At 44.6% G+C, this 22,899-nt stretch overlaps 1 protein-coding gene across 1 annotated transcript in view; it reads left to right on the forward strand.

The window, feature by feature from the left end:
• The window catches only part of DNAH9 (dynein axonemal heavy chain 9), a 313,067-nt gene that overhangs the window by 227,789 nt on the left and 62,379 nt on the right, over positions 1 to 22,899 (forward strand). The window contains exons 53-59 of the mRNA XM_032840101.1: positions 584 to 819; positions 5,697 to 5,819; positions 6,766 to 6,970; positions 7,907 to 8,071; positions 12,946 to 13,086; positions 16,116 to 16,286; positions 18,494 to 18,616. Coding sequence (XP_032695992.1) covers positions 584 to 819; positions 5,697 to 5,819; positions 6,766 to 6,970; positions 7,907 to 8,071; positions 12,946 to 13,086; positions 16,116 to 16,286; positions 18,494 to 18,616 — 1,164 coding nt within the window. The remainder of the gene's footprint in view (positions 1 to 583; positions 820 to 5,696; positions 5,820 to 6,765; positions 6,971 to 7,906; positions 8,072 to 12,945; positions 13,087 to 16,115; positions 16,287 to 18,493; positions 18,617 to 22,899) is intronic.

Below are 22,899 nucleotides of genomic sequence, written 5' to 3' on the forward strand. Positions count from 1 at the left end.
AGGCCCAGAGGTGTGCTGGCGGGCTTCCCAGGATGCACCAGCCAGCAAGTCTGCAGGGAGAGGTTATGAAGGCGACCCCAGAATTGGGGGGTGTTCTGGGATGGGAGAAAGGGAAGCATTTCTGGTTCTTTGCAATCTGGGCCTCTGTCAGCACGTGGTGAGTGCTGTGCGTGACGGGAAGGGTGACATGGCACAGGCAGGGGTAGGCCTTGAGTATCAGAACTCGGGGGAAAAGGGACCCTATTAGCATGAGCAAGGGCAGAGAGGAGCCTGTGGATAACGCACATATAACCCATGCTAGAAATTTGATTTGGATGAGTACACCCAAGAACAAAGGCTCACAGAGGCCGGATCTCCGCTGCTGTTCCTCTGTCAAGAGAAAAAACAAAAACAAAAACAAAAAAAAAAGCTCCCAGGACTTGAAGAAAACGCTTCCAGAAATCATCACACAGCCAGAAAAGCACTCTTTGGGGGGATTTTGATCATACTTTCGAAGGAGTCGTGGCGACTTCGGGAGCTCCCCCCGCCCCAGCTGAGGAAGCCTGCTTCTGCTCTGATCGTGTGTCTCCTTCCGCCTCCTCAGGTCCCCATCCCCGTCAACCCCACCCTGGATCCCCTGCGGGTGCTGACGGATGACGCCGACGTGGCAGCCTGGCAGAACCAGGGCCTCCCCGCGGACCGCATGTCCACGGAGAATGCCGCCATCCTCCTCAGCTGTGAGCGCTGGCCGCTCGCAGTCGACCCACAGCTACAAGGCGTGAAGTGGATCAAGAACAGATATGGCGAGAACCTCCGAGTCACCCAGATCGGGCAGAAGGGGTAGGTGGCTGAGCACGTCGCTTCTCCCTTCATGTCGTTTGTGCGGAGGGGACAGGAGAAGTGTCCTGAGTGGATCTTAAGGCCCAGTGGGTTGTTTCTGCCTTCCTGCTCCTTCCACGAGGTTTCTCTAGTTTCTCTTCCCATTTTAGGAAACCTCTCAATGAAAGATGCGTGGGTTCCAAGTCTCTGCTTTTCTTTGCCATGAGAAACCGTGTGAGTGCATGTGTGTGTGTGTGTGCGCGCGTGTGCATGTGTGTGTGTGTGAGAGAGAGAGATAGAGAAAGAGAGCCTCCCGACCCACCAGGAGTCCTGTCTCCATCATCTGTCATCCCCCTCCCATCTCTCCTTGGACACGTCTACCTCGAGCATCACATTCCACCGGCAAGCAAAATTCTGTTTCACAAAGTCTCCCTTCATGTTTAACCAAAAAGCACCTGTCTTAGCCCATCCTAGAGCCCATTTCTCTGCCCGTTGTTCCCACCTCCAGCCCAGAGCCCCATAGAACAAACCTAAAATAAACATTGTCTCTCCTCTGGAACAATGGGCCATTGCAGTTGGATACATAGCGACCAAGTCAGTTCTGAACCTTCCAGAGCTCTGGCGCCTGCCATGTGGCCTTGTACGTACCCGATGGGGGAGTTACTACCCAAAGGGCCATGAACAACACTGAGCATGTCTATCCAGCACCTGTCCCAGGCCTCAGCACCTCCTACCTCATGGATTCAGTACCTGTGTTAAAACCTAGCTTTACATTTTCGGTTCTCGGTTCCTGTTCTGTGCCATCAGGACGCACGAGTGGGATAGGACGGGGCAGGGGTGGAGAGGGCGAGGGACAGAGATCATTTGTGAGGTGGTTGATATGTGCCAGTCCTCACATTAGGGGCCTTATCTCAAATGCTTTCCTTAATCCACACAGCTGATAAGGTTAGCATTACTGGTACCATTTCACATTTAGGGAAACTGATGTTCCCAGAAGCAAATTATAGTCTGCAGGGGTATACCATTTTAATTTTTTTTAATTTTATTTATTTTGAGAGAGCATGAGCAGGGGGAGGATCAGAGGGAAAGGGACAAGCTGACTCCTCACGGAGTGGGGAGCCCAAAGTGAGACTCAGTCCCACAACCCTGAGATCATGACCTGAGTGGAAACCTGAGCCTCAGACACTTAACCAACTGAACCACCCAAGTACCCCAAGAGTATACCATTTTAAAAGCAATGTTCACGCTACATCAAAAACTAATTATGCACTATATAGTAGCTAACTGAACATAATAAAAAAATAAAATAAAAATAAAAGTGATGTTCATAACAACATTATCCACAATATTTACAATGTGGCAGCAACCCAAGGATCTGTTGACAGATGAATGAATGAACAAAATGCGTTGTACCCATACAATGAAATATTATTCAGCCTGAAACAGGAGTGAAGTTCTGACACCCACTGTAACATGGAAGCTTGAGGACATTCTGCTGAGTCAAATTAGCCAGTCACAGAAGGACAAGTACTGTATGGTTCTACTTGCATGAGGTTCCTAGAGTTGTCAAATCCACAGAGACAAAGCAGAATGGTGTTCCCAGGGGGCTGAGAAGAGGGGTCTGGGGAGTTATTAATTAAGGGGTACAGAGTCTCAGTGGACAACTTTGTCTCAATGGACAACAAAGTCTCAATGGACAACTTCTGGAGATGGGTGGTGGTGACAACAGTGGGAATATGCCTGATGTCCCTGAGCTGTAGAGTTGAAAGCCGCTAAAATGGCAGGCTGTGTGTGATCTACATTTCATCGCCATTATGAATTAATTTATTGAATGTTCTTAACAACCAACAGAGGCAGTGTTTGAAGCAGGTAGTCCTCAGTCAGAAACCCAAGGTTTATGTACTCTAACATACAGCCGCCAAGGAGAGTCTTGCTGCTCTGGTCATATGTCCCAAACGTGGCTGCCCAGAGGTCCAGATCAGCCAGCATTGTTTAACTCAAACAAGCAATATTACGAAAATCATTAAACAGAGCAAATATTGGCTACCAGCATGGATCCCTTCTTCTAGAGAGGGTAAGAGTTGAAATGAATCCCAGGGTACGTCAGGGTATATTTTTATCTGTGTCGTGGGCCAGATATTCTCATCTTGGCCTTTTCCCACACTTGGTCAAAGCTTTCTCTTCTAGGGGCACCTGGGTGGCTCAGTTGGTTGAGCCCCCGATTCTTGGTTTAGGCTCAGGTCATGATCTCAGGGTCATGAGATCGAGCCCCACATCAGGCTCGGTGCTGAGCATGGAACCTGTTTACGATTCTCTCCTTCGCCTTTTGCCCAACCCATGCCCCAACTCATGCTCTCACTCTCTAGAAAGAAAGAAAGAAAGAAAGAAAGAAAGAAAGAAAGAAAGAAAGAAAGAAAGAAAGAAAGAAAAGTTTCCTTTCTAATTAGCTAACAACCGTACCTTAGACACAGGTGCATTTTCCTCTTTGCTCGTTCTAGATCCCTAGTACCAAAGACAGTGCTGACACACAGCAAGCCCACAGTAACTATGTGATTCTGTGTTTCTGTGTGCCCACTTTTCTGTTGGATAGTTTTCTGGATTTGTTGTGTATTATCTAAATATAAATATTCTAATACACAAGTATGTGTTAAGACTCCTAAGTATAGTGTCCATTCATCATATGAATGGAAATTTGTTCCAGGTGTCATTTGCCTTCTGATTTTATTTGTGGGGTTTGATCTATGACAGTTTAGGGGCCTTTTTTGTTTTGGGGATTTTTAAGCCAGGTATGTCATCCATTTCTTCCATACATCATGCTTAGAAAAGTCTTTCTCCAGAAATTATATAAATATTCACCTATATTTTTTAGGATTTTCTGTAAGTTTTTTTTTTTTTTACATTGAAATCCAATCACCTGAAATACATTTTAGGCTCCTATAGAAGATACAGAACTAATTTTCATTTTCAAGTAGTTAGCCCTTGTTCCAGTACCATCTATTAAATTCTCCGTCCTTTCCCGGACTAATTAGAGATGACAGTTTACATTAAAGTATTTATTAAGCAGTCTTTAATCTTTTCCATTTATATAATACTGTACTGGCCTCTGATTACCTAGGCTTATATTTGGCAACATTTATTGTGGTATTGCTCATTACAAAAGTAATGTATCAGGAAAAAGTTACATTGTTAAAAAGGGGGGGGTTACAAAATAAAAGAAATTAAAAACTCCTGTGATTCATGCTTCAGAGAAGAGCTCTGCTAACTTTCTGGTAGCTGAAATCCTTTCAGGTTCTTCCTGTGTATCTTATACATAGGATACCATATACCTATGGTTCAAGGTATATAAAATATTTTAGTATTAGGTACTATGAGTCCTTCCTCTTCTTTTTCAGGAACTTTTAATTCTTTTTTACCATCCTTATTCTTTTACTAACTTTAAGATTTATGGTCAGTCTCTGTAGTTTCATTGTTGTATGTTATTTGAACTGGAGTTTTATCAAACTTACCAGTCTATTTAGAGAAGAATCAACGTTTTAACATGTTTAATAAACTCTGTATAACATTGAGAAATTTTAAATAATCTGGGTTTGACAATTAGTTGTTAAAGAAATTAAGGTATATCAGTCCAGCCTAACACCTGGTCATAGAAAATTGTTACAGAAGAATATTCAACGACCCAGGAAAATGTTTCTGATACATTTTACCTCCAAGAACCAAATTATAAACCCATTGAGATACCACCTTACACCAGTTAGAATGGCCAAAATTAGCAAGACAGGAAACAACATGTGTTGGAGGGGATGTGGAGAAAGGGGAGCCCTCTTATACTGGTGGAAATGCAAGTTGGTGCAGCCACTTTGGAGAACGGTGTGGAGATTCCTCAAGAAATTAAAAATAGAGCTTCCCTATGACTCTGCAATTGCACTACTGGGGATTTACCCCAAAGATACAGATGTAGTGAAAAGAAGGGCCATCTGTACCCCAATGTTTATAGCAGCAATGGCCATGGTCGCCAAACTGTGGAAAGAACCAAGATGCTCTTCAACAGACGAATGGATAAGGAAGATGTGGTCCATATACACTATGGAGTATTATGCCTCCATCAGAAAGGATGAATACCCAACTTTTGTAGCAACATGGATGGGACTGGAAGAGATTATGCTGAGTGATATAAGTCAAGCAGAGAGAGTCAATTATCATATGGTTTCACTTATTTGTGGAGCATAACAAATAGCATGGAGGACAAGGGGAGTTAGAGAGGAGAAGGGAGTTGAGGGAAACTGGAAGGGGAGGTGAACCATGAGAGACTATGGACTCTGAAAAACAATCTGAGGGTTTTGAAGGGGTGGGGGGTGGGAGGTTGGGGGAACCAGGTGGTGGGTATTAGAGAGGGCACAGACTGCATGGAGCACTGGATGTGGTGCAAAAACAATGAATACTGTTAAGCTGAAAATAAATTTTAAAAAATTTTTAAAAAAGAACCAAATTATAAAACAAATATGCTGTACGAATCCACTAATAAATAAATACAAATGCAAACATAAATTAAATTATAAATAAAGTATAATAAAAGGAATCAACTTGAAAATATAATATATCAAAACACACTTTCAACACCAAAATGTGAATGACCAATGAAAAGATCACATTCAAAAAAAAAAAAAAAAAAGAAAAGATCACATTCATTTTCATATCCTTTTTTATGTTTTGCCGTATTTCCTTATTTCTGAAACTGCACAAGATCACAGAAATATACATTTAAATAGAGAAAAGGCCACCAGAGTCAGCCCGGGGAGCTGCGCCCCCACACATCTGCCACAGAGGCCGTACTTGTCATGTTACATTTTCTGCACATCTGTACCTTACCACCGACTCACACTGCAGGACTCTCTCTCCAGCTACCTCCAAACCCTGGAGCATGCCCTGGAGGCTGGAGACGTGGTGCTGATCGAAAACCTAGAAGAGTCCATTGATCCTGTTCTGGGACCCCTGCTTGGGAGAGAGGTCATCAAGAAAGGACGGTAAGACTCCACTCTGTCGCTGATCCTTCCTGGGGAGCCGGCTCCCAGAACCGTGAGCAGGTCCACTCTTCCCAACCATCCCCTCCTGAACTCCTGTCACGTGCTCCTCGCAGCACGCACCCCTCTCTCGCTTCCGTGAGGGAAATACTTAGCTGCCCTTGACTTGTGGAGAAAGTTTCCTGGAGTAACTCTGCGCCCCTCAGTCACGTCCTTGACTTCCTCCTATGTGGGAACAGTGCATGGTTTCGGAGGAACTTTAGAAAGGAAGTGCTCAAAACACAGACTGACTTGTGAACATGAGGATTTTATCCAAGCTAGACTCCCAGGTTCTGAGAACTCAGCACTCTGGCCCTTTTGATGAGCCCCTGTTGCTTTGGGGACTAGCAAGGGATCAGAGCTTAGCAAGTGTCTGGCAGAAGGAAGAGGATGGGAGAGGATGAAGGACAGCAGGCACATAAGAGAGAGATAGAAAGAAAATTATCACAGAAGGTTTCTTCACTCCGACCTTCACCCACTGCCCAGGCCATAAATAGTTTTCTATCAGTCATGAAAAAAGGGCACCCTATCTTTCAAGCCTGCAAAGCACCTTTGTGCGAACTGTTGGTGTCCTTTCTGCAAACGCTTTAGTGCCATCTGCTGGGAAAGTCTCATAAGGTACCAGCCTACTTGGACCACAGTGTGAATGACCCTCCCAAGAGTCAGGCACACCAAATCAAACATGGCGGCCGCATGAGAAAGTCTCTCACCCCCCACCTGCACCCCCCACACCCCCGTGCCCCACATTAGGGCAAACAAGGATCTCAGGGCTCAATCTAGACATGCTTGGGAGTAATCCGAATGTGGCCATGTTGTTTGCTACCATCTCGCAAAAAAAATCTAAAATTCTGTCCTTGACCGAATCTCCCAGGAAGGCACCGCACCTCCAGCATGACCTTTTGTGTTCCAGATTCATTAAAATCGGAGACAAAGAGTGTGAATACAATCCCAAGTTCCGGCTCATCCTTCACACCAAGATAGCCAATCCTCACTACCAGCCTGAACTACAGGCTCAGGCCACGCTCATCAACTTCACGGTGACCAGGGATGGCCTGGAGGACCAGCTGCTGGCCGCTGTGGTCAGCATGGAGAGGCCAGACTTGGAGCAGCTGAAGGTACGTCGGCTACCCACCAAGGAAGGGAGGACGAAAATGCTCGGCCCCCACATCCTGCTCCCCATTCCGGGCGAGGGTTGGGAGCTGCTTTTCCTGGAGCTGAGTGTCATGGTTCTTTGCTAGACTTTGGGAAGGGTGACAAGGGGGTGTCCAGCACCGTTTAGCTGCCTGAATGTCAAGTTGGGAAAGACAATAGAGCAAGGAAAGGACCAGAGAGTCCGAAGACATCAGGGGAGCAGAAGACACTCTTGTCACCAACAGCAGAGCCTGGCCCAGGGCTAGGAACATGCTTGGGCCCCCACATGAGTCCAGAAGTAACCACCGTGGGAGGAGAAGGTCTTAGTGAATTCAGGCTGCTACAACAAAATACCACAGACAGGGGGACTATGTTTCCGCCCTCGTGGACCTTACAGTCTAGTGGAGGAACACAGAAAGTCAGCGTAAATAAACAAAAATAATGTCATTTGAGGTAGTGAACAAGACTTTTCAAGAAAATAATGCATTGTTCTATTGAAAAGTCAGCAAGCTAATTTAAACCAGAAAGTCAGGGTGCCTGGGTGGCTCAGTCAGTTAAGCATCTGCCTTTGGCTCATTTGTGACCCAGGGTCCTGGGATTGAGTCCCGCATTGGGCTCCCTGTTCAGCGGGGAGTCTGCTTCTCCCTCTCCCTCTGCCCTTCCCCTGCTTGTGCTTTCTCTCTTTGTCAAATAAATAAAATCTTTTAAAAAAGAAGAAGAAAAATCAACAGTGAATTTAGCCCAAAGTCACATGACTAATAAATGGCACATTTGGGATCCCGTTCATCTGCTTGTCTGGCCTCATGCTATCTGGCTTCCCACTTCATCCATCTGAAGGAGGGAACTTGACCGCATAGCATTTATTTGTTTAGGATCCTTTGGGCTTCCACACCTGACTTCCCCTTGCTCCATGTCTACAGTCAGATCTCACGAAGCAGCAGAATGGGTTCAAAATCACCCTGAAGACGTTAGAAGACGACCTGCTGTCTCGCCTCTCCTCAGCATCTGGGAACTTCCTGGGGGACACAGCCTTAGTGGAAAACCTGGAGACCACCAAGCAGACAGCTGCTGAAGTTGAGAAGAAGGTAAAACTGCCGTGTCAGCCAAGGTTGGGAGGCAAGACCCTCTTCCCAGCCCCTGAGTTCTGAGTTTTGGAAAAAAAAAAAAAAAAAGTCAGAATTCCCAGATAGCTTTTCTAGGTTCCCAGATTCCTTCTAGAAAGTCCAGGGAGGCAGGATTCCTGAGTCGACCAGCTCACACCCCATGTTAGGGAGTCCCCATCTTCTGGGAGATGGCATTTGGCAGCTCAGCCCCGGGGACATCTAATGAGCATTAAGTCGGTGCCCGGCCTCGTCCTCCGTGCAGGGGATGGTAGCTCAGACTTGATGGTAGCTTGATGGTAGCTCATCCTCAGCAGCTTGTGCGATGGCCCTGAAGCTAAGAAGTCACACTGCTTCGAGCGTTGGCTGCTTCAGGCATGATCACACCCTGAGAAAACCCACCCGCCCACAAAGATCTCCCAAGTCCAGTGTCCATGAGGGAACTCGGGTGAATTCTCAGGAAGCTCAGCTCTCCAAAACGGTTGACAACGCTGTATGGAGCTTCCTTCCTTCATGTCACAAGGTGTGGAAGGCTTTTATTCCCCCATGGGGGACTGGAAGACAGGACGTGGGGGTGTCCGAGCCCCTCGCTCTTCATGGGCAGGCTGCTGCTGCTTACACAGGCTCAAGAACGTTCCCAGCCCTGCTCCTGAATCAGAGGAGCAATGACAGCCCTGCTCAGAACGGTAACAGTACACCTTTGAGGGAATACACTCATTATCAGAGTTTTAGGATTTCTCCAAATATCAAAGCCTCTGTTCCAGGTAGGGATGGGATAGGAAAAATGAAAAGTAACAATGAGGGCAGGTAGTCTGGCTCATGGCCTCTCTGGGATAATAGAAAATTGAGGTTGGAGCAAGAGACTGAGAACAGGGAGGTCCAGCCTCACATCGTCTCCATGGCCACTGTGTGACCACCGGGTTTTACTGCAGGTTCTCCGTATCTCCAGATATGAGGGTGCAGGGTTTGTACAATAAGTATGTAGAAGTTCCACTGTCTTGAGCAGGAGGGATGGGAAGATGGACAGAAACCAATTCACATATGGTTATATGTGGATAATCTTGGCTGGTGATAAAGTGCTGACAGTCTTCAACAAGTTGTTGGTCATTGAAACCAGGAGTGGATGAAGTCCCAGGAGACATGTGTGCGGTGATGAGACTGGGAATAGAGCACTGAAGAAGACTAATATGTTTGAAGAGAAATACAGAAGATGTGAACTGGAATAGAGTAGAGAGATGAGAGGATAGACAGGGATTATGAGAGAGCGCGTCTGAAGAAGTTGTGCCAGTGGTATTGAATGGTACTGAGGACTCAAATAGGATGTGGCTGAGATGTGGCCACTGAACTCTGCAAAAAGGACTCATCAGTGATCTTAGGGAGAATGGTTTTGGTGAAAACAGAAGCCGTACTACATTAGAATGAGAGCAAATGGGAGCTGAAAAAGGGAAGGTGAATATAAACAACCCTTTAAAGAAGTCAAACTGAAATGGGAGAGAGAGAAAGGATGGTGACTTAAGAACATGGATCCCCTGAGATGGGAGAGACTAAGCATGCCTGATCCTTGTGGAGGTGGGAGGATGCATGGATTATAGAAGAAAAGCAGGAGTCAAGAAGAGAATGTGAATTTACAGGAAAAAGAAGGAACAATTAATACAGTGGAGGACATAAGAAAGTCAGGGGAAATGTCATTTAGGTCACAGATGATGAGCTTGTCTTTAGAAAGGTGGAGAGGGGCGCCTGGGTGGCTCAGTCAGTTAGGTGTCTGCCTTCAGCTCAGGTTATGGTCTCGGGGTCCTGGGATCAAGCCGCATGTCAGGCTTTCTGCCCAGTGGGGAGTCTGCTTCTCCCTCTCCCTCTGCCCCTTCCCCCATTCATGCTATCTCTCTCTTTCTCTCTCTCTCTCAAATAAATAGAATCTTTAAAAAAAAATAAATAGAGGGAGAGCTAGTTTCAATGTGGTAGGGTCTGGGGACAAACATGAGTCTAGAAATGAGATACACAGTCCATGGATCCATGTAGGCAACTGAGCTAGGAAGACGGAGACTTAAAGGAATCAGAGGAGAGGCAGAAATGAAGGAGATTCCTTCTGTTGGTCTCTGTATAACAGGGAGAGCATGAGTCCTATTCACCTGCTGAGAGTAAAGGAGTGGTGGTGAGGTAGGTAGCTTCAGGAGCAGAGTGAAGGTTTGCAGTTGCTGGAATAGGAATGAAACATGACTCCGGAAACACAGTTCATGGACAGCATTAAGAACCCAGGTGAGCTGGAAACGTATGGATCTATGAATGGATCTCAAGAACGCCATTCTGAGTAATTGTATGATTTTTGTTCAGTCCAATCCCTTCCAAGAATCTATGTCTTCAACTGCTGAATTTAACTGATATACATTTATTAACATTATTGATAGAGTGAATTTCTTTCTACTGTCTTAATTTATGTTTTCTAGCAACCATACTTAGTTTTCTCTCCTTTCTTGCTTTTTCTTTATTCTCCTCTTTATCCTTTGCTTATTTTAAAGTTATTTACTTTGTTTTATCTTACTGATGAATCTTGTTTCATTTATATATGAAAATTATATTTCATTTTATGTGTGACTTAACAATATATATTTTGACTTAACAAAGTCTAATGATGTATCTGACCTCTAACCAAAACAATATAAGGACTTCAGAATGCTTTGATCATCTTTTCCCATCTTCTGTTACTATTTTATATTTTAGTTCCACATAATATTCCCAAGGTGGCCATTTTTTTAATGGCCTTTGTTTTTTAGATTAACCATGTATATAAGAAATTCTCAGACCTCATTTCTTCCTTTTGGATTCAATCTTCTTCTAATTGAAGTAAATAATTATTTCTTCAAGGGCCTGTGGATAGTAAATTCTCTTTGATGTTGACTGTTTCTTTGATGAGCTCTGATCTCAATTTTGGAAAATTTTCAGCTATTATAGCTCCAAGTGTTGCTTCTTTCTATTCTCTACTTACCTGCGTTAGGTGTATTTTGAATCTTCTCATTCTGTCTGCCAACTCTCACAACCTCTTATATATATTTCATCTTTTTTCTCTCTGAGCTGCTATTGTTCCAGTTTCCTCCGATCTGTCTTCTAGTTTGCATATTCTCTTTCTGACACTAGTCCATTCTTTAACCTGTGCACTGGTTTTTCATTTAAATAACTGAATTCTTATTTTTAGAAGTCCTAGTGAGTTGTGTGGGTTTTTTTCAGGCAGTCTGTCTTCCTGTTTCTAATGTCCGGATTTTATGCTTTCTTTCATCTCTATTGCTCTTAAGCAGAAATAGTTAATGGTGAGCTATAGACCATTCAGTGATCTTCAGCTCTTGGAATGCTAATCCTTCTGGGATTTTGGGGGAGAGGGCAGAGTGAGGGTGTCTAGTTGTCCCCTTGGTCAACATTTATTTCTGAAGTTCGTAACTGTTTACTGCAAGCTCATCTTCAAAAGGGGTCATTGTTGTTGTTGTTATTGTACTTTTTGCTTTGAGACTCTCATGAATTATCACTGGTTTCATTCTTCCGGAGCATAAGGCAGGTCATACTGAGGTCTGTATTTAGCAATATGTTCTTTCAGGTTACAATACAGAATCCCTTTCTGAAAGAATATTTGCAGAATCCCTCTCTGATGCTAAGGTCTCTTTTCTCATTTTTCCCTTGATAAGAAATTTTCTGAAAATAAACTACTCCATTGAAAGAGATCCTTTGGCAACATGGGTGGATCTAGAGACTTTAATGCTAAGTGAAGGAGTCAGATGAAGACCAATACCATATGGTCTCTCTCATATGTGGAGTTTAAGAAACAAATGAACAAAGGAAAAAGAGACCAAAATATAGACCCTTAACTCTAGAGAACACACTGATGGTCACCAGAGGGGAGGCAGGTGGAGGGGTGGGTGAAATGGTTGATGGGGATTAAGAGTACACTTCTCACCATGAGAATGGGTGACATATAGAGTTGTGGAATCACTGTATTGTAACCTGAAACCAATATGCCACTGAACGTTACTACACTGGAATTACATTTTTGTTAAAAAAGAAAGAAAAAAGGAAGGAAGGAAGGAAGGAAGGAAGGAAGGAAGGAAGGAAGGAAGGGGAAAGGGAAGGAAAGGGAAAGGAGAAGGGAAGGAAAGTAGGAATCTTCTTTCTGAATTTACATATTAACTCTTTCATAAAAATTAAAACAAAATTCCATTATGCTGTTTTCACTGGACTTTCACTGCCTGGAATTCTGGTTTATTTCCAAGTAATGTATATGTAAATATACATACATACATACGCACATAAGTTTATTTCTTTCTTTTCAAGTTATATATGTTTTTTCCGTGAGATCTTTCTCATTTGAAATGGAGCTCAGAAGCTTGCATGGCCCACATTTCCCAGCGGGAAGACCTTGCACTCACACTCGTGAAAGATAGAGTATGTTGCCTCCTTTCTCACTCAAGCGCTATTAAAAAAAAATACCACAGCATGGAGCACTTGGGTGGCTCAGCAAGTTAAGTGCAAGACTCTTGATTTTGGCTCAGGTCATGATCCTGGGGTTGTGAGATTGAGCCCCACATCAGGCTCTGCACTGGGTGTGGAGCATGCTTAGGATTCTCTCTCCCTCTGCCCCACCCCCAATGCATATGTACAAACACATGCATGCGCTCTTTCTCTCTCTAACAAAATAAATAAGTTAATTAATTAATTAATTAATTAATTAAATAACATGGCAGCTTCCTAACCTAGCTGCTACCCACCCCCCCCAGACCCTTCCCGCCTCCCCACACGCGGACCCATGTGTATTGACACAGAGAAGCCAGGCTGATGGGTTGGTTGGAACAACGGACCACTGTTTCCCTCCCCAACAGGTCCAAGAGGCCAAGGTGACAGAAGTGGAAATCAATGAGGCCCGAGAGCACTACCGGCCGGCAGCTGCCCGAGCCTCTCTGCTCTACTTCGTCATGAACGACCTCAGCAAGGTCCACCCGATGTACCAGTTTTCTCTCAAGGTGACCTTCTCCTGCATTGTTTTGCATCGTAATACAGCCCCCACAACTCTCCGTGAGGTCTTGTCCATGGACTTCATTAGCTAGGGCAGGTCTTCCAGGTCAAGTCCAAGAAGGCAGCTGCAGTGCCTTCAGACCCAAGTTATGGTCCTCATCTCTTTAACTGGGGCATTCAGGACTCACAGGTACTGGGGCTGGAATGTGAGATGCCACAGCCTGACTCACTCAGCGAGCACAGATGACACGGTGGGTGCTGCGGTAGGAGGACTGAGAAATATCAGAAGTGACCCCTGCCCCCAAAGAGCTTAAAATAGGATAGAGGCACAATCAAAGGTACATGCCCTTTATACCCACTAAGGACCAAAGCAGGCAATAATAGCAGTCCAGTCTTAAGCGACTTGTCTTACTACTCCAATATCCTCAAAGCTACTGCTTTCTAGTTGCTGAAATATTTCTAAACCAGAGACGTCAGCAAATTGTAAGTGCTGACTAAACTTAACTCACTCGTGAAAAAACAAAGCCCTGTAAATTTTACGCAAGTCACTGAACGTATATCTTCCTCTGGGAGGGTATTCAGGAAAAGACCACAGTTGGAGAGATGTTGTGGGTAGGAGCATTTCTGAACAACCTCCTTGTTTGACGTAACAGAGGACAGACACCCACACTCAGAGCACACAGCTCATTCTGTGAAGGTAAACTCTGACCAAGTTTGGGACCAGGGTGTGGGGATGGAGGTGAGCAGATGGAAAATCAGGACGTCTCCTGTACCTGGGGCTCACTAAATTACAGGTGGCATTTAACCATTTCTGGGGCCCCTTCCCTCAACTGCAGATTACATGAAATGTGTTTATAATGTTTTATGGTTTGAGGACACCTGGGTGGCTCAGTCAGTTAAGTGTCCGAACTTTTGATTTTGGCTCAGGTCATGATCTTGGGGTCGTGGGATCGAGCCCTGCATGGGGCTCCGCTCTGAGTGTGGAGCCTGCTTGAGATTCTCTCTCTCTCCCTCTGCCCTTCCCATCCCCTCTAAAAAATTACTAATAAATATATATTTTATGTTCTTACAATAAATCTAGTACTTGGGCTTGTATTCGGGTAAAAGCAACAAATGAAAGAATTATGAAATATTTCAAGACAGTATGAAAGTTAGATGATAAGCCTCATAACTACAAGATCACTCCTTAGTTCTAAGAGCCGTTGAAAAGACATCAAATGAACCCCATGAAAATGTGTGTTCTGAAACACAATGTAAGTTGTCTTGAAGCAATAATATCCTGATAGAGGCTTGCTTCATCATTGGAAGCGCTACTTGGGGCAAGAGGACATTGTGGGGCCCCATGCTGCTGTTAAGAATTGCTGACCAGCTTGATCACTGAAAGCAGATTTAAATACTTAATCATAATGAGATGAAGTGTCTTCAGGGGCACTGAAACAATAGTACACCCTGAAGCCTTGTGTGATTGGAAGAAAAACCAGCCACAGGAGTCTCCTTGGTCTTGGCTTTGGTCTGAGGTTGAACTTTATAGTTTCTGTTCTAAGCAGAGAAAGGAGAGGCGTTCTCAGAGCACAGAAACCAGAGACAGGCCAGTGTGGCACATCCCAGCCCTCTAACTTGTTTTGAGTAGGAATGTGTTCCAGTGTGTCTATTTGCTTTTACACAAGCAAAAACTCTTCGAGAGCCAGTCGTGAACCAGCCTGGAAGTTCATAACACGGTTAAGATGGAACCTACGTGCTTGCGATTTTTCTTCAAAACTCAGCCAAAGGCTAAGACAGGGTTAATGAGACTTCACTTGTCAAGTGCTCAGGGTGTCCTGAGGTGTCCATCAGTCCAGGACTGATGGAAGGCCCAGCTCCCTCTGTCGTGTGCCTTACATGGAGGGGCCCAGCTGTTGGAATGGCATTTCTCAAAGGAAAGTCCAATCCCCAGCCTTCCAGGTGTGGAGAAACATCCCAGGGGATTGGGTTGAGGTGGTCAGAAGATGTTGCTGCAATCCTCAAGCCTACAAGGGTTTCAGCAACAAGAAAGACCATGGAACTAGGAAATAAAGGAATTCATATTTCCCCCCATTTTGCAAATGAGGAAATACCGAGACATAGATTTCATATCGGTTTCCATTGAGGTTCAAATGCCTGGTCTTAGAGAGACCTAAGACTTTTTTTATTCTCTTTTTAAAGCCACAAAAGGGAAATAGAGAAAAGACTGGAAATCTGCATAGCCATGAACTGAGAAGGCCCAATGATCTTTTGATTTCAATTTTCTTTAATGATGCATTGTATAAATATCCCATTCAAAATGTAGCATTCCTAATATTTTTATAAATGCTGTATACTTTAAAGTAATGAAAAATTGATTCATGTAAATTTGTATTTCATACGAAAGGCTTCATGTTCAAAAGATGGAGCCAAAGCTGGCTATGCACCCTGCTCCCTGATCGCAGGAAGTGTCTATCAGAAAAGAAGGAATGCATAAGAGGACTCTCCAAATGAATGCACATTCGTAGGAAGAAAAACAATACATGAGGTGCTGATCATTCCCAAATGGAAAAATAATTAATTTGAAAATATTCTGAGGGCCTATGACGTTTACAAGTGTCTCTTTAAGATAATAAATTTGCCCATCACATTTTGGTTCTACCTTCAAGAATTGTGGAGTTTACTGGCTAGGATCATTAAGCCCAACTGATTATTGTTGGCTGTGTGTACTCTTTTTGGAGGGTAGTTATCCAACAAAACTTACTGGATCTAATTTAATGATTTGGGCTACTGGATAATTACTTTTCATTGGTCAAAACTGTAGGCTCTCGTCTGTATGCCCATTAGCTTTGCCCACTTCGTAGCCATGTAATTCATACAAGCAAACTAAGAAAAGAGCTAATAGCATGTTGTCTTGTGGCCACAGTCCCTTCTTGGCAGGCTATGCTAGGAAATCATTTCTGTGGCAGGTGAATTACAGTATTCTTCCCAGGTAAGTCTACTAGCTATGTACAAAGAGAGCTGTGTAAATTACCAGTGTCTACCCTCCTGTCCCCAGGCATTCAACATCGTCTTCAGGAAGGCTGTGGAGAAGGCTGCTCCAGTTCAGAGCCTCAAGGAACGCGTGACCAATCTGATAGACAGCATCACCTTCTCGGTGTACCAGTACACCACCCGTGGGCTCTTTGAGTGTGATAAGCTGACTTACCTTACCCAGCTTACCTTTCAGGTAAATGTGGATTAAAGAAGTTTCTGGAAAAGAGGTCATTTTCCAGTGCCCAACCAGCAGGAGTAAAGAACATTTCTTCTATTCACACCGCTTCCCATAGAATGTGATGACTATTTGGCTGTAAGCGGAAGTGTTGGGCAAGAAGGTCCAATATGGTGCATACGTGTTGCTTCACCATTGTCCCACTCATGGCAGCCATGTCTGACCAACTGTGTACTTCCTGTTTACCTTGGGTGACCTCAGATCCTCCTCAGCATAGCCCTCCACGACCCATCAACCCAAAACTGGCACAAACAATGAAACTCAATGGCCATACCAATAACTAGATCCTTTTTGAGATGCTGTAAGAAATTTACAGCATCCCTCATTATTTATTTACCTTGAGAGACACGAGTTCAATGTGCCAAACTTCCCATGTTAACTGCAAATATCTTTTCATAGCCACAGCAGCCTTGGCCTTGAAAAGGTCCTCAGAAACTCTGATTTCCAAGTGTTTGGGTGCATCAGAGACCCCCAGTGCTAATTTTAAAAACCTTGTCTTTCACTTATTTTCAACATCAAAAAGGCACAAAAACTTATTTTCTTGCATTTATCCCTGTAATCATTTAGGATTGGGAATTTTTTCCATAAGTTAAGTGGGAGCACACACTAGCTTGTCTTGAAGGCCTCTTTCAATTCTAAACACTGGATAGTCTATTCTCGGCTGACAACGTTTGCTTGTTCTAAAGCCTGAATGTGTGGGGGAGTGTTAGCGTGGCTTGTCCCCTTACCCCCTGTATTCCCTCTCCAGTCCAGACACGTGTGGCCATCATACAAAGAATTCAGTGTACCTCACTGGCTCAGTCAGCAGAGCATGCAAATCTTGAGCTTGGGGTTATTTGAGCCCCACACGGGGTACAGGGATTACTTAAAAATTTTTTTTAATTTGGGTCACCTGGATGGCTTAGTCAGTCAAGCATCCAATTCTTGATCTCAGCTCAGGTCTTGATCTCAGAGTCATGAGTTTGAGCCCCACATTGGTCTCCATGCCAAGCATGGAGCCTACTTAAAAAAAGAACTTATGGGGGTGCCTGGATGGCTCAGTGGGTTAAGCCTCTGCCTTCACCCCAGGTCATGATCTCAGGGTCCTGGGATCGAGCCCTGCATCAGGCTCTCTGCTCAGCGGGGAGCCTGCTTCCCCCTCTCTCTCTGCCTGCCTCTCTGCCTACTTGTGATCTCTCTCTCTCTCTCTCCCTCTCTCTCTCTCTGTCAAATAAATAAATAAACAAATAAATAAATGAAAAAAAAAAGAACTTAAACCCCATCATGAACTGTCTTCCCTCCTGCCACTCATCACCCCCAAGCCCCAAGGAGCTCCCAACCCTAGCTTTCGCTCTTCTCTCCTCATAAATATTCTAACCTCATTTTACCAGGCCTTTTTCCCTCCTAAGAGACTTTTCCTCAAATTTGCCAAATTATTATTTCTTAGTGAGCATTCCCATCTGTAACCTCACAGCACAGAACACCATTTAAAGGGGGAGAGGACAATTCCCCCAAGCACCTCTCAGTGTGAATCGTTAGCTCTGGCCAAGCAGAGTGTTCCACTCTCCCCTGCACACACCTCACTAACTCCCCCTCCAAGCCCCCGCCCATTCCTTGGCCCCTCCCTGGAGCACCTTCCCCTCCTGCCCAGGCAGCCCCACCCCTTCGCTTCTCCAACACCCAGTTCAAAACCACGTGTAGTAATCTATTAAATTAGATTAATTTAATCTAATTAATCCCCCCACCCCTGCTTGCCAGCCAGCCCCCTATTCTGGAAGCCCTTTTGCATTATTGGTTCACGTAGGCATTTCTGTTTTGCATATATCTGTATGTGACTTTGACATTCTCCTCGAGTCCCGTCATTTGTATGTGTCATCGTTTCAATGTGATTGCGGGGACATACACCATGGCATTTGGGACTGGTGTACAAAATACTTGCCAACCAAGGTAGCTAGTCATTCACTGTGTGTATTTAAGTCACCCTGATATTTGGGGTGGATACACGCACACCCAGGAGGGATTTGCACAGATTCTCACTTTCTTCCCCTCCCCCCTCTTTCAACAACCAAAACCGGTGGCAAGCTCTAGGGTTCAAAGCAGCAGTAATTACCTTGAGTGCCAGCCCCGAGATCTCCAGAGCCCTGTGGCCCCCAACCCCATGAAGAAACCGTTCTTCCACATTGCAGATTCTCCTCATGAACCAGGAAGTTGATGTGGCGGAAGTGGATTTCCTGCTTCGATCTCCAGGACAGACGGGTGTCACCAGTCCCGTGAGCTTCCTCTCCCATCAGGCCTGGGGTGGTATCAAGGTCAGTAGAAAAGGCCCCCCAGAAAGAAGTCAGGTTCTCATCTCTCAGAGTTTTTCCCCTGACAAGTGTCCGCATGATATCAGCAGGGCTCCCTTTGGGGTACTAGCACAGAGCTGTGTTAAACATAGGCGGGGGTCTTTACCTGGCACCCCATAGCAGAGCTCGCCCTTCCCGGGCCTGCTGGAGAAGCCAGGAGCATGCAAGGTACAGGCTCTGCCTCCAGAATGTGGGGAAACGCTAAGAATCCCACAAGCTTCCTGGCCTCAGCAAAGCTGCGTTTCACCTGTCAGTGCTGAGGGCCAGAAGGTGAGCTCCTCCGTGAGGCCCGGGGACTGGCATGGGGGTGCTGCAGCAGGGCTTCCAGGAACCAAACAGATGCCAGGCTCTGTTTGGGCATGTCCAGGAGAGTCCCAACTCAGTCTCCAAGCAGGACACGCATTCCAGCCTGGGATTCTCAGTGGTTAATAATAGCTCACATTTACTGAGCACCTTAGAAAGGCATTCTGTTCTCACACCCGGGAGGTAAGCGGTATCTGTTCCTGTTTAACCCAAAGCCCTTTGTCTTGCTATGTTGTACGGCTTAGTTTGTTGTTGTTGTTGTTGTTAAGATTTTATTTATTTATTTGCAAGAGAGAAAGCGCACACGCATGCATACGTGCATCACATGAGTAGGTTGGGGGAGGCAGAGGGAGAGGGAGAAGCAGGATGTGGTGCTCTATCGGAGGACCCTGGGATCATGATCCAAGCCAAAGGCATCCAGCCAACCAACCAACTGAGCCACCCAGGCACCCCTGATTTCGCTAGATTTTATGCACGTCTGTGTGTGTGTGTTTAGTTTCTCATACGTGAAGGTTCATGTTCCCACCACTGCAGTCAAGATACAGATAATTCCATCCCTGTAGGGATCCCTCATGGTGCCCTTGATAACCAGAACAACCTGCTCCCTTGCCTAACACCTAATTCCTGGCAACCGCTATTTGCAGTTCTCCCTTCGTATAATTTGATCCTCCCAAGGATGTTATGTAAATGGAATCCTACAGTATGTAACCTTTGTGGGCTGGCTGGTTCGCAGAGCATAATTCCCTTAAGAGCCATCCAAGTTGATTTACTTTATAACGGAAGCCCAGAACTTAATATTTATACACACGCTCTCCTCTTCAAAGGGACCACCTTAGGAAATTCAAGGCTAATTCCATTCAGGCCGCCTTTGCCCAAAATACTTTTCTAGCTTCTTTTTCAGAGTCTGCTGCTATTCTTTTCATCATCTGTATTTAAATCAGGACTGTATCTAAATCAGGATTCATTAAACTTTCTGCACAGGGTCACATAGTAAATATTTATGCTTTGAGGGCCAGACTCTGTCACAACTACTCAGCTCTGCCAAAGTCACACACAATACGGAAGCGGCTGAGTTCCAATAAAACTTTATTTACAAACACAGGTGGTGGGCCAGATTGGGTCTGCAAGTTGTAGTTGTGGCCAAAATAATAAAGGTGTGATTTGACTTTCATTTATTAACTGCATTTGTCATTCCGGGTCCCATCTGGCAAATAAGCATAATCTCTTCTATGTTGATGTAGAAGTTGGGGATTCATCCTTTCTGATGGAGGCATAATACTCCATAGTATATATGGACCATATCTTCTTTATCCATTCATCCATTGAAGGACATCTTGGTTCTTTCCACAGTTTGGCGATTGTGGACATTGCTGCTATGAACATTGGGGTACATATGGCCCTTCTTTTCATTGCATCTGTATATTTGGGATAAACACCCAGGAGTGCAATTGTAGGGTCATAGTGTAGCTCTCTTTTTAATATTTTGAGGAATCTCCACACTGTTTTCCAAAGTGGCTGCACCAACTTGCACTCCCACCAACAGTGTAAGAGGGTTCCCCTTTCTCCACATGTTCTCCAACACACATTGTTTATTGTCTTGTTAATTTTGGCCATTCTAACTGGTGTAAGGTGGTATCTCAATGTGGTTTTGATTTGAACTTCCCTGGTGTGTATTTTTTATACTAGTAGTTCATTTCAGTTCAGATGTTAAATTTTCATCAGAAATATTTAAGGGGCATCTGGCTGGCTGAGTCAGTAGAGCACGTGACTCTTAATCTCAGAATTGAGTCTGAGCCCCATATTGGGTATAGAGATTACTTAAAAATGAAATCTTTTTTTTAAAGATTTTATTTATTTAACAGAAAACACAAGTAGGGAGAGACGCAGGCAGAGAGAGAGAGAGGAAGGGAAGCAGGCTCCCTGCTGAGCAGAGAGCCTGATGCGGGGCTCCATCCCAGGACCCTGGGATCATGACCTGAGCCGAAGGCAGAGGCTTTAACCTACTGAGCCATCCAGGTGCCCCTAAAAATGAAATCAAGAACAAAAATACTTGATATGTATTTAGATTTCATAAAATTTAGATTTAAAATCATTGATTCATATACCTCAGTTATTCCAAGCAACTTAAAAGTCTTCCAACTACTAAAGCAAGCTCTAGATTCTAAACCTAAATTTTAAAATAATTACAATGAAGTACAATTAAAAACACAATTCCTCGATCACATGAGCCACATTTCACCTGCTCATTGACTACCTTGTCGGACAGACAGTGGGGGCCTAGAGTTGAGAATAGTGCCTCCTCGTCTGATGCCCTTATGGAAAATAAATTCTGGAAATCAGTTCTGCAGGAGTCCCTTTGAAGAAGTAGTGCAGTGACAGACTGGTCAACACAGGCTCTGCAGTCAGACATCCCCAGGGTCAAGTTCAAGTTTGAGTGTGTATGGCCTCTGGCACGTTATCTTATTCCTCTGAACTTTTCTTTCCTCATCGGCAAGATAGCCGCCATCATACCCACCTCACAGGGTTCGGCCAAACAGACAATAAATGATCAGTAAATGTGAACGGATGCAGTAGGTAGTTTCCCTGAGCTGCCATAACTAAGCACCGCGAGCTGGGTGCTCTCACAGTTTTGGAGTTTGGGAGTCTGAAATTTAAGTGTCAGCAGAGTCGTGCTCCCTCCAGAGCCTCTTAGGAGAGGGTCCTCCATTGCCTCTTCCAGCTTCCGCTGGCTCCAGTGTTCCCTGGTTTGTGGCAGACTCAGCCCATTCCCCCAAGGTCTTTATGCAGCTGTCTTCTCTCCGCGTCTCTTTGCATCTTCCCTCCTTATAAGAATGACTTATAATGACTTAGGGCCCACCCTAGTGACATCATCCTACCTTGACTGCACCTGCAAAGACCCTGTCTCCAAATAGAAGGTCACATCCACAAGTCTGGGAAGTCAGTCCTTTAACACATCTTTTTGGGGGAACACGATTCACACCACAAGAGTTACGATGAGATGATTCATTACCAGCTGTGGGCTGTATATATGCTGTGGTTGACGTGGGTCGTGCCTGATGGCATTTGCCCACTGATGGAAAAACGTTGAGGAATTGTGAGTTTGGGTCAAGTCCATTTGCCATCATCTCTGTTATCCCACCAAGCCATCTGTGGCAGAAGTCATAGAGAATAAATGATTCAAAGCCACTCCCTACTGTTTTCATTTTACGTTCCTCCACTCCGAAGCTGCTGTGCCTCCTGGTTCCATCTCTCTTTTCACAAGACAGATTGTTTGCTTTGCTTTGCTTGGCTTTTTTGTTTGGTTTTGTGGGCTAGGCGCCTCTGGCTTTTCAAAGGCTTTTACAAATGCGTGCAGCTTTCTCCCTCTTTCTGTGAGTTATGTTATGGAGTCCAGACCCGTCCAACGGAAACAGAGTGCAGCGTGTCATGTTCATGAACGAAACCTTTGATAAATGTTCCTTTTAAGTGTTTAGTTGGATTTCAGCCTAAAAAAACAAAATTGATTGAATGGGACATGATAAAAAAGTCTTTTAATTCTATCTGATGAGGAAGGTCAATTGCTCTGTTGCCCCCCAAAAGAACGAATAAGCAAGTAATGAGTGAAATCTGGGTGATAAAACACTGTTTTTATTATTTATTCTCTGTAAGGATTTTTTTTTTTAATTTTAAGTCTCGCCAAATGCTGAACTTGAAGGTAATGGGCAAGTTCTTTTTCTTCACTATAAAAATCTTATCTGGGATGCACGCCTCTGTCAGCCTGTGAAAGGACCTCTTACCAACCCCTCCAGATGCCAGCTGAACACAGTTGTATTTTGCTACATAGTCCAATGTAATTAGGTTAATTAGTCATTTTCATTTAGCTTATTAGAAGGCTAGAAATCCTTTCCCTCATTTGGAAGATTAAATGGGGCTGTTGTATTCAACCCAGGGCTTCAAGAAAGTGC

The sequence above is a fragment of the Lontra canadensis genome, unplaced genomic scaffold (assembly GCF_010015895.1).
Source record: "Lontra canadensis isolate GAN:19392208 unplaced genomic scaffold, GSC_riverotter_1.0 scaffold110, whole genome shotgun sequence".
In the NCBI taxonomy this organism is placed as follows: Eukaryota; Metazoa; Chordata; class Mammalia; order Carnivora; family Mustelidae; genus Lontra; species Lontra canadensis.